General features: G+C 42.2%; 1 protein-coding gene across 3 annotated transcripts in view; it reads right to left on the bottom strand.

Moving 5' to 3' along the window:
- The window catches only part of RAPGEF4 (Rap guanine nucleotide exchange factor 4), a 317,013-nt gene that overhangs the window by 48,080 nt on the left and 256,779 nt on the right, over positions 1-12,154 (bottom strand). For all 3 annotated transcript variants that reach the window (XM_073807568.1, XM_019923308.3, XM_073807569.1), the window contains 4 exons: positions 12,013-12,089; positions 11,454-11,600; positions 9,454-9,569; positions 3,637-3,725 (listed from right to left, as the gene is read on the bottom strand). In XM_073807568.1, the coding sequence (XP_073663669.1) occupies positions 3,637-3,725; positions 9,454-9,569; positions 11,454-11,600; positions 12,013-12,089 (429 nt within the window). The remainder of the gene's footprint in view (positions 1-3,636; positions 3,726-9,453; positions 9,570-11,453; positions 11,601-12,012; positions 12,090-12,154) is intronic.

The following is a 12,154-nucleotide window of genomic DNA, read 5'->3' on the forward strand; positions in this document are numbered from 1 at the left end:
ATAACTTCTCAAATAGAAAAGGGTGAGAAATATGAAAATTGCCTAACTATAGGTATTGAATTTTAAATGTCTATGTTTTAAATTAACAAATACTATCAAAGTTGGAATCAGTGACTAAAGGTTTAACTGTTATACGTATTTTTAAAAAATTGGTATAACTGTCATAAATTATGTAAGTTTAAGATACACAAAGTGTTGATTTGATACATGTACCTACTGCAATATGATTACCACCTTAGCTTTAGTTAACATATCTATCGCGTCACATAATACCATTATACTCATTTAAATATAGGTGATGAGTGTGATCCAAAGTTGTCCTAACTAGGCGTTACTATTGATTTCTGTCCCATTATACTGAGCCAGAGAAGATGCCGAGGTGTCAGACAGAAGCTGAATGGAACTTTTTTTCTTAGGTATGAAAGGACGGTCATTGGCATGTCTGAGTTGAACATCTAGTGTCATCTTTGTATGTTTTAGATATAAAGGATTTCTCTGAGGATAGGAGAGAAAGTGCTTGCTTATAAGGCTCCCCGAGGCCAGTGCTATAAAGTAATTTAAATTTTGCTAAAGCAGAGATTTGAGGAGCGTGCTCCAAGGCTGGCGAGACCGTCAATCAGCATGGTAATCACCCAGCACCCACATCTCAACGTGGCTTTCTCATTCTCTGCTCATAAGCAGTAACTCTTGAGAACTGATTAAAAAAATCATTTCCGGGCTTCCCTGGTGGCGCAGTGGTTGGGAGTCCGCCTGCCGATGCAGGGGACACGGGTTCGTGCACCGGTCCGGGAAGATCCCGCATGCCGTGGAGCGGCTGGGCCCGTGAGCTATGGCCGCTGAGCCTGTGCATCCGGAGCCTGTTCTCCGCAACGGGAGAGGCCGCAGCAGTGAGAGGCCCGCGTATGGCAAAAAAAAAAAAAAAAAATCATTTCCTACTAGAAAATGATTTTCCAAGTCGCTCAAGGACTAATTCTGGTCATAGAAGTAGAAAGTCTAGGAAACCAAAAGGTCTCAGGCAGAAAATACGTGTTTTGGGGTCAACTAAGAGAATGTACTATCAAAGCCAGGGGTGTTCATTTCTACGACGTAAACCAGTTTCACTGGCAACTCTGACATCTCTTTCGTATTGTAAATCCAGAAATGCCAAGGGTCTCCCACCCCACTGCATCCATGAGTTTCATGGGGCTGAACTAAGATTATTTTTAGTGTCTAGGAGGACCATACAGTAATTCATATTTTTGATTATAAGAAAGACAGATTTATTCTTTCATCCAATCCATGAACATTACTTGCAAGAGTAACAAAATCAGAAAAAAACTGCAGGGAATAAAGTTCAGTATTAAATTATGATGTGAACTTAGTTCTAATATAAAAAATGGAATGGTCAGGAGTCATATCCTAAGTGGCAGCCACGCTATATACACTGATTTCTGGCCTCCAAGTTTTTAAGAAGCAATCATCCAGTCCCCTCCTCTTTCAGAAGTGACTTTAAAAGGAAGAATATATTTGTTCTTCATGGGTAGTAAAGGTCTTACAGATCTTTTCTTAGATTCCATAGTCTCTAATGCACCAGAACGTTCCTCTTTGGACAATATTCACTTTAGAGAAGATGTTGTTTCTTGTATTATGCAATCACACATTCTGGGCAGCAGTTAATCGGAGGGGAAAAATCTGTATTTTTCCTGACCTCGGGTCCTAGAAATTTGGTTTGAGGTTATGTTTGCCTCTTGGAAGCAAGCAATCCTCTCATAACTGGTCCCTCAAGGATTTCCTTTTTCAAGAAGAGATCTTATCACATTCTCCTTGCTCAGACATCTTCAACCACTTCTCAAGGCTTAGCTTCACATTTAAGATGGCTCTGAGATCTGAACCCTAATTCTTAGACCCTACCTTCTTTCTGACACTTATGTATACAATAGTCTAGCAAAGCCAGACCACCTGGTCCTCCTTGTCTCTTTCTAGGTCAGCACTCATGTTGTCCCTCAGGATGGAAGACTTCATCCTTAGTCTCTAGTTACTGGTTACCTGCCTTCCTTCAGGGCCACTTCAAAGGCTGTATCCTCTGTGACACTCTGCCTGGTCCCCTCAGCCTTATGATCAAGTTGTCTGCACATTCCTTTAGGTCCTGTAGCAGGTTATAAGCTTCCTGAGGACAGGAGGGTGGTTTCTTGTTCACACTGCCTTGTCCTAAGCGTCCAGCTTAGCACCAGCCCAACAAGATCCTCAACAAATATTGAACTGAAAATAGCTGCCCTGGAGCCAGAGATCCTGGCTTTTATATCTACTACTCCCCAATTAATTCACTACATAAAAAACCTTAGATAATGTATATAAAAAAAGGAGAAACTGGAATGAGAAGATAAAATAAGAAGTAAATCAGTGGTAAAATACTTTTAGGAGGCATAATAATGTTAACTTTACCTTGAGTATATTGCAAAGATGACAGAACTGGACATTGAACTACTACTAAGTGTTTTAGATAAGTCTTTGAACTTCTTTCAGTGAGAAGTCTTCTTCTATGGAGTTCAGTGTGCTTAAAAATATTAACCCATTATTCTGAGGGGCCAGTAGCAAATGAATGTGGGCTGTTCCAAAGTCACACATAAGATGGTAACCAAAGTGGAGAATGATACCAAACTCTGAACACTTAATTCATTGGTAAGATTCATCTCATTTACCCTCAAATCTCTGTGTCTTAGTTAACAAGACTGGTTCACTGGAAGGTGGTATTTTGATTCTTTCCCCCAAGAAAGATATGCTGAAGTCCAAATTCGCAGTACCTCAGAATGTGACCTTGTTTGAAATAAGGTCTTTACAGATATAGTCAAGTTAAGATAATTCACGTGGGACCTAATCCAATATGATCGATGTCCTTATAAAAAGGGGAAATTTGGACACAGAGACACATGCACAGAAGGAAAACGATGTGAAGTGACACAGGGAGAATACTGTGTAAAGATGAACATTGGAGTGACATATCTACAAGCCAAGGGATGCCAAAGATGGCCAGCAACCCCCCAGACGCTAGGCAAGAGGCATGGAACGGATTCTCCCTCACAGCCCTCAGAAGGAACCGACCCTGCCGTCACACGGATCTCAGACTTCTAGCCTCCTGATATAAGAAGCAATACATTCTGTTGCTCAAGCCACCCAGTTTGTGGCACTTAGTTCTAGCAGTCCTAGGAATCTAATACAGGTGGTGTTTCGTTACACCCTGGGGCAGCCCAAGCATCTCAGAAAGAACCACTTTACTCCCAGTTGGAGCACAGTTGGAGCACAGTTGGAGCACAGTTGGAGCACAAAGCTGCCTTTTACAGAGGCAGCTTTGAATCCTTTACGGGAACAGGTACTATTTAAATTATAGCCTAAGAGGTGCCTACGGAAGGTGGGATCTACATGAACTTAACAAATGCCTTTGGAAGGCTACTCTTAATATCTGTGAATGAGACTGAGCCATCTACATAGCACAGCCAGGACGAGTAGGCAGAGGAGGGTCAAGAGGATGCTCTTCTAGTGGTCATACCCATGACCCATTTCTAAAACTGCTGTGGCTACACACACTGAGAATGAACTCAGAACTGTTTTTACAATGCTCTGCGTGGATTTAATAGACACACAACTGTTCTAGGTGTTTACCTGTTGCTTCATTTAAAGCTGGCTCAAGGCGTATCGTTTCTAGAAAATGCTCTAAAATTTTTTCAGGTGTTCCTGACATCACAGTATACCTGGATAAGAAATAAAACCATCATTAGTTTTTCAAAAGAGGGCAAATCACTAATATATAACATTTTACATATCTGCGTTTTTGGGGTTTGTTTTTGAGATCCCAGGGAACCATATGGACTCAACTTGTGACCCATATTCTCCGTAAGGTAAGAAGGATCATGTACCTCGTCAAAGTCACATAAGCAGGCAACAGAAACATCTCAAATTGAAGTAGTTACTAAAACATTATTCTTTTTTCCCTACATGGGACTAAAGTAAACTTCTTGGAGAGTGGCTCTAGCAGGCTGGGAACTGAGGCATTTCAGCCTTGTTTCAAGGGGGAGTGAAAAGGGACATGTAAATCCCGGGGCAGCTCAGGGCAAGGGGAAGTGACAGTAAACTAGGTTATCCATATATGGGTTACTTGTTGCAAAATTTCGACCGCACACTGGATTCCCCTGCCTATTTCTGGAATGCTCTGTGTTTCCCAACTGTACACTGGTATGTGCTTTGGAAATGCAGCTAAGAATAAGAGAAAAGAAAACAAACCCCCAAAACAATGAGCAAACAGACCCCAGTAGCATCTGAAGAGGAAATAAATCAGTAGTGGAACATCCCTGTAACTTATATCAAGGTCAAATGTCAATTAGTTGGCAGGGTGGGGGATGTTAGGCATCATATCAGAAGATCCAGCCATGAAGCTCTTCAATCAACATGGGAGGATGTAGTTTTTAAAATTGAAGGTGGGTTATTTCAAAGTCATATTCAAGACGGTCAAAAACAGTGGGTGAAAGCTATAGGCAAAATACATTAATGGGATCTGGGTAATCATATTCCAAAACGTAGACTTTGCTCTTCTGCTTGGCATTTCACTTAGGGCAAAATGACAGGGAATAAAAACAACAATGAAAATAAAATTCTCTTGTGTTTAGAAAGCAGCGGTAGAATTCAGCTCCAGGAGAACTCAGGGCTTTTGTGCCTCCTCACCAATACCCTTTCCCTGCCTGTTTGAGACCTCAGAGGAAGTGTGTTGAGAGCCCAAGAATATCTCTAATGTATTCAATCTCAGGGGCTTAACCTCCTGCCTGAGGGAGTGAAGAAGAGGCAATGCAACATACGACCCTGTGCCCGGGAACACGGAGTGAGTGAAGCAACCCTGGTTTTGAAGGAGATAGCATATGCAGTCTATTTGGAAGGTAACTGTTACTTAAACCTATTGTGTGTGTGCATGTGCGTGTGTGCCCTCAGGACCAAAAGGAAGCTGAAGAATCAATCAATCTCTGAAAGAATCTGGCTTTGGAGCCTAGAGGAAGAGCCAGGGAATAAAAAAAAACAAACAACTACTTTAATCCAAAAAGTATGACCCTTTTCTCAAAGTAAACAGCATAGAAGATGAGGGTTTTTCCTCTTATAGGCAATGACTATTTGAGGGAAGGAGAGGGCGAATCTATAAATGACTTTCAATACTTAAATGGAGAAATCTGCTGAGTTCATTCAATAATTCCTAAAATGTATGATTCTTTGATGACCCTTCCAAGATGATCTGCAAGAGGAGTAGCATGTGGCCACACGAATAAGGAACTGGAGTTGGAGAGGGCAGCCAGAAGGCTGGCTTCCCATTCTGGTGTTCTTGGTTAGGACATTTCTTAGCTAGGGTTTTTGTCTGGCCAAAAAGAATAAGGGCTTGGGGCTTCCCTGGTGGCGCAGTGGTTGAGAGTCCGCCTGCCGGTGCAGGGGACATGGGTTCGTGCCCCGGTCCGGGAGGATCCCACATGCCGCGGAGCAGCTGGGCCCGTGAGCCATGGCCACTGACCCTGCGCGTCTGGAGCCTGTGCTCCGCAACGGGAGAGGCCACAGCAGTGAGAGGCCCGCTTACCGGGAAAAAAAAAAAAAAAAAAAAAAAGAAAAAAGGCTTACCTGGGTGGCAAGCCTTGAATGCTCTCGGCTCACTAGTAAGAGAAAATGGCGTCTCTACTCTCTGCCCACCTGGTCAATTGCAGACATCAGGGCACCTGTCTTTTGCTGCCAAAGTCTTCCTCTAGTGGTACAACTGCCTTACCCTACCCTATCTCTCTTCTCAGCTCCACAGAAGGCTATTCAGGGGTTGGTAATCTCTCAGGACCAGGAACTCTGAAGAGGGAGGGGCAGGGAGCTTCTGGCCTGTGATCTTGCAGCTCTGGGCTTGGCGGAAACATGTTATTACTTTCTTTCAGGCTGGACACTGCCAGGTGCCTACTGCTTGACTTCTGTTTAAATGGAGAAGACTTGAAGACCAGACAGTATGGCTCTCTTCAGTTTATTGCATGAAGAAGTTACTGTAGTCCAAGTTAAAGAGAACCCTGATTGGTTACATTATCTAAGCTGTGAGGTTCTAAACTTGAGAGAGAAAAGTCTTTTTCTAACACCAAGTCCGGAAATGAGGACAAGTCTATCTGTATCCAGAACAAAAAAAGAGGTGGGGAATGGTGCCTAAAAGAGACTATCTTTCTGCAAACAGGATGGAGTTGAACGACTGGGTGGTTGATAGTCTAAGGAAAAAGCAACACAGTCACTAAAAACAGGAATAGTCATTTCAAATTCTCTCTTATTAAAACCACATAACCGGGGGCTTCCCTGGTGGCGCAGTGGTTGAGAGTCCGCCTGCCGATGCAGGGGACACGGGTTCGTGCCCCAGTCCGGGAGGATCCCACATGCTGTGGAGCGGCTGGGCCTGTGAGCAATGGCTGCTGAGCCTGCGCTCCGCAACGGGAGAGGCCACAACAGTGAGAGGCCCGCGTAACGCAAAAAAAAAAAAACAAACCACATAACCACAGAGCAGAAGATATCCAAAATGGTAGATATTTGAGGGCTTCATATAGTTTATCCGTCATGAGAAATACTGTCTTGCTATTGACATTTTAATATCACACTCAGAGTTGAGTGGCTTGAGGAGAGTCAGGCAGTTTTGAACGGTTAAGATGTACAGTCATCCCTCGGTATCCGCGGGGGGTCGGTTCCAGGACCCCCGCAGATACCCAAATCCATGGATGCCCAAGTTCCTTGTATAAAATGGTGTAGTATTTGCATATGACCTACACACTTCTCATATACTTTATTTTTATTTTTTTCTTCTTATATACTTTAACTCATCTCTATATTACTTATAATACCTAAGACAATGTAAATGCTATGTAAATAGTTGTAACTACAGTGTAAATGCTATTTAAACAGTTGCCAGTGTGCAGCAAATTCAAGTTTTGCTTTTGGGAACTTTTTGACAATTTTGTTTTCCCAGATATTTTCCATCTGTGGTTGGTTGAATCTGTGGATGTGGAATCCCCAGATACGGAGGGCCAACTGTATGCATAAACTATTCTGGATTTCTCAGGGTAAAGGTAAATCAGAAAAATAACGTTATCAGCACCAACATGGTGACCCTCTTTGAGCTGAAAAAAGATAATTTCTGAGGAGACAGGGGCCCTAAAGGATCCTAAATTTTAAGTCCCTCCAGAGACACGGTTGTTGCCACGTTCTTCGAGTTGTCCAGAACATCAGGTCAAAATTCACTTACACGGCGCCCCCTCGTTTCAACTTGGTCTGGCTCGGGAAAACTCAACACGGAAAATGACCCTTTGAAAGAGTGGCTTCTTACTCTTCAGGGAATGGTTGGCATGGTGCACTTCTGTGTATGCCTGATATTTCCTAAATGGTGTGCTGTGAACATGCACGAGGCTTTGAATTATGTAAGAAATTTAGATTGGTCTACAGGACACAAATAAGGAGATATAACAGAAATCAGATCTAGGCCTAAAATAAATTGAATGCGTGTGGGCTCTCCTTTTCCCTTTAGTTCGATTTCATAAAAAAATCTATATTTGGAGAGCACTCTGAATGGAAGCTGTTGTAACATGCAAACGCTTTTGATCATCTTCCCCTGCCATAAAGAGGTGAAGGAAGGGGGCCTCCGGGGCCCTCTTGGTCAAATGGTTTAAGGTTGTGAAGAATTTAAGGCTTACTTTTTCAGGTAGCAAAATTTTCCTGAGACATCTGAGGCATTATTAAAGAATGTAGATGACCACTATAAAATGGCCTAGTTATACTTAAAAGCACTAAAGAAAATCACTGGGGGTAGTCCCAGACTTCACATAAAAAATATTTTCATTCTCATCCTCCTTTGTGGGCTGGAAGGACAACTGCTGAAAAACATGTGAACAGGAACATTTTTCAAGAATGCATAGTAGTGAAAAATAGAAAAATAATAAAGAATTCTGGATGGTAATTTTATAGGTTTGTAAGTGAAGGGATAGTTTTTTATATAGTCTACTTTATGTCAGCCCTTTTGAAATACATTGCTTTGCAACGTTTACTAGATAGTGTTGAGGAGAGAGTATCTATATACCATATTTCGCTAGAGTAAGTTGTGAGGCTAAGGGAGCATAGACTCAGAAGTTGGTCAAGCTGGACTTGAATGCAAGCTGTCATTAAAAGTGCTGTCATCCTGGGCAAGGAACTCACTTCTCTGAGCCTAAATTTTTCTATCATCTGTTAAAAGGGGTTGTAATAAGGATTAGATAAAATATGCAAGAAGTACTATGGCTCTTCAATAACATTGTATTTCTTCCTGCCTTCTTTGCAGATACGTTGACTCATCCAGATGAAATGTCTGAGCCTTGGGCTTTCAGTCTAAACAATTAAAACTCATCATTTATGGTGAGTGTGTTGATTAATGGGAACATCCCGTTTACTTGGCAAAAAAAGAAAAATACTTGGGATGCACTCCATTTCAACATAGTCTGTGGCCGCATTTCTTTACCTACAGAATTGGTGTTTTTATTACTGTAAGATTAAAAATTAACGTTTATTTAAAAAATGAGATTCTGTCATTTTTAAATAATTCCTTAGAGCTACGTTTCCTAATTTCCCTAACTATTCAGATGTTCATACATTTGATTAAAAGAAGTCTCATGTAAGAAGTTGCAGCAAAAGATAGAACCGAACATAGACATACAGAAAAAGAGTCAAGTTAAATAGGTGACCTGATGTTAAATGTGAAGCAAATACCCTTCAGACGTTAGCAGGAATAAGTATGGATGAGGCCAAATGGATGTTTCCAGGCCACAGTCAATAGACTGTGTTGGGACTTGCCTGGTGGTCCAGTGGGTAAGACTCTGCGCTCCCAATGCAGGGGGCCTGGGTTCGATCCCTGGTCTGGGAACTAGATCCCACATGCCGCAACTAAGAAGCCTGCGTGCCGCAACTAAGACCCGTTGCAGCCTAAATAAATAAATATTTTTTAAAAAATAGACTGTGTTATATTTGAAGTGTGGGTTTCCATCAAAGATGCTCATTCTGACTGCACGATGAAAACACTTCTTGAGAAATCCTACATATGAAATTCAAATACCAAAGGTTCTCCACACCCAGGGGCCTACGTATCCCTTGAGCCGCCTGGCACTCCTATGCCCATTGTTCTCTCCAAAGCTATTGCCTTCTGCTCCAAGCTATTACAGTTGCACACAGACAGAGGGAGTGTTTTTCCAGTGGGGGAATATTCTCCCCCGAATTACTCTAGGCAGCACCGAGCTCGACGCAGTGCCAGAAACGGACACATTATACTCTACACGATGTGTGATTAGTCAATAGAGAGAAAAAAAGTCACACACACTGCCGTCTTCCACAAAAGAGGAGAACGTGCTATTGTAGAGATGATGATACCATGTGAAAAGGTTAATCATAGTCTGGCATTTGCAGTGTTGGATGCAAACCTACTTTTGCTGAGGCTGTGAGTTTCCTTGATTAGAAGCCCTGTTCCCTGCTGGGACCTTCTCCAGCACCAAGACATCTTGGTCATGTTCTTTAAGTCTGACTGTATTCGCCTCAACGTCCTGCAAATACAAATTACACCACATACAGATGCTGCCGTTTTTCTCAGACAATGAAAAAAATTTCAAATGCTTCAGAAACTCATTTGGTGCTTGTGATGCTAATTGTTGCATCTACAAATTAAGTCATTTTCAAAGTCAAGGGCTGGAACGGTCAGAGAAAGGACGAGATGAGGTTGGAGGCACGTGGTTTTAAAAGTCTGCTGTTACCCGAGATGCAGAAAATCAGCTGAGGAGAGAGGAGTGTGCTCAGAGAAGAAACCTTTGGGAGAGGGTGGTACAGCGGAAAGAGAGAGGAGCCAGTGCACTTATTCTTGATAAATATATGTGGCAAATAGCACTCAGCTTCAGCAGAGTTCTTTCATTCTGATTATCTTCTGAGGGTACTTAGTTTTCTTAGGAGTGGCATGTTTTCCCTCTAATCAAAAGACTTGTAAAAACTATCAGTTTGAAACGTGTTAAAAACACTTTTCAGTTATTTGGAATAATTTTATAAATTACATCCATGATAATGGTCCTAATCTGATTCTTTCAAAGAATAATTGTGGCTGAGTGCAAACTTCATGTGTGTCAACTTCCAAAAGAGTAAAGTTCAAATTTCAATGTCATTAAAAAATGATTTATTAAAAAATCGTAATGCACGTTTCCTCCTCATTTCGTTCCTATTTTAAGAGACTGGATAAAAACCACATCAAATTCCATGTGGCATTTTTTTCTATATTAGTCAATGCTTTAATCTTTAACTTAGCTTTTTTTGCATCAAGAGAACGCATTCCTAAGACAAACTTTGTTGTCAGAAATTTTGCTGCCAAAGGCAAAAGCTTAAGGTTGTGTAGGAATAGGTGTCCACACATAAGGGATGGGAAGGAGACTGTAAATCTTCATTAAATAATGCCAAATGTACCAGAAAGCACAGAAGGTGCATGTAGGATTTCAGGGTAGGAGAGAGAAAGATGCTCAGGCTGGGAAAGGCATAGAAGGGAGTCTGCTCTGTGAGCCAGCAGGGAAGGGAAAAGAGCAAAGTGATCCTGGAGGGAACAGTGTCTCTGGGTGAGGTGGGATAGACCATGGGCCACCTGAAAGGCCAGGGGTGCTGGGACAATATCACCATGCCCAGCGGTCCACAATCAGGCTTCCACCAGCTAAAGCTGGGTTGTCCCTCGCAAGAGACCAGGAGCTGGATGGTGGGGAGAACCTAGGGACCATCTATTCTAACCATCATCCACTCTCACAAATACTTTAACAAGCTTCCATTAGGCCCCTCTGCAGAGCCATCTCTAAGTGCAATCTCATGGCTCCTCCTACAACCCCAACTGTTCTTCACCTACTTGCCAGAGTCTGCAATTCCTTTAGTGTGAATCAATTTGACAAAAAGCACTTGAAATGAAAATGCTTGGTTAGAGTAACCGTGGTGGACATTAATTGCAACTAAAATGTAGTCACTTAATAAATCCAGAGGGAGTGTGAGGATATGAGAAAGATTCAGATTTGGGAAGAGACAGGAGGTTTAGGATAGAGAAAGACATGGAGAGGGAGGTGGGGAAGGACACAAAAGGGGAAACCTAGGATTGCAAAGAGAAATGTCTCAGGCTTTGGCATTTTGCCAAGGCATCCCTATTTGTCTTCAGTGCTCATGGACCCGTTCAGGTGTGTGCAGGGTTATTTGGTCCAGCACAGCGCGGCACATTTGCAGCCTTACTGGAATATCACCTCTGGACCCCAGAACCCACCCCAGCACATTGAACGTGCCAGGTTTGTAAGCAAGGCCCTCTGGCCCTAGAGCATTCATTAATCACAGTGCTGGCTCAATTAACACTACACTCATTCTTCTTATCTGACAAAAGTGAAAATGCGACGCCCCTCAGCCACACTTCACCTTGGACTCACCCTCAGGATCCGGTTAAAATCCTCCTTGTCTACTCTTAAGAAATGGCAGTTATCTTCTCGCAAGACGATGGAGGCAGCTCTCGGGGCATCATTCACTAGCGCTAACTTGCCGAAGTCATCGCCTTCGTGCAGCGTGCAGACCACACCCTGGAGAGAGCAATACATCCAGATGAAGGTGATCCCTGAAAGGGAGCAAACACCCACCTGCACCCCCCACCCCCCCGCAAAACACTGTATATATCAATAGGCTGTACCCAGGGATGTCAAGTGTGGGGGGAATCAGATAATTACGTTATAATGTTTCATTTCTCTTTCATTGAGTAATCTGGGCTAGGGCCTAACTTAAATGTATACATTATAATCCAGGAGCCCCAGAAAATTCAGTACTACTCTGAGTATAATAACTTAGATAACTTATGATTAGAGATGCTATAATGTCTTTTCTGCATAGAGTAACAACGTTGTAGCAAGTTTAATTGTAGCATTAAGTTGTTAATACTTAGAACCACTAGTATATGGAGCATAATAAAGTTTCAGAAAGAAAAAAAGATATATATACCTTGCCATAAATGACTACATTCACTGATCCTTTTAGAATAATGTACCAGGAGGTGCCTTCTTCCCCCTGGTTAAACACTAGATACAAAAAAATGAAAAGACTTATGACAAGAGTAGAAGCACATCAGTATAAATTACAGCTT

Source organism: Tursiops truncatus, chromosome 7 (assembly GCF_011762595.2).
Source record: "Tursiops truncatus isolate mTurTru1 chromosome 7, mTurTru1.mat.Y, whole genome shotgun sequence".
Lineage (NCBI taxonomy): Eukaryota > Metazoa > Chordata > Mammalia > Artiodactyla > Delphinidae > Tursiops > Tursiops truncatus.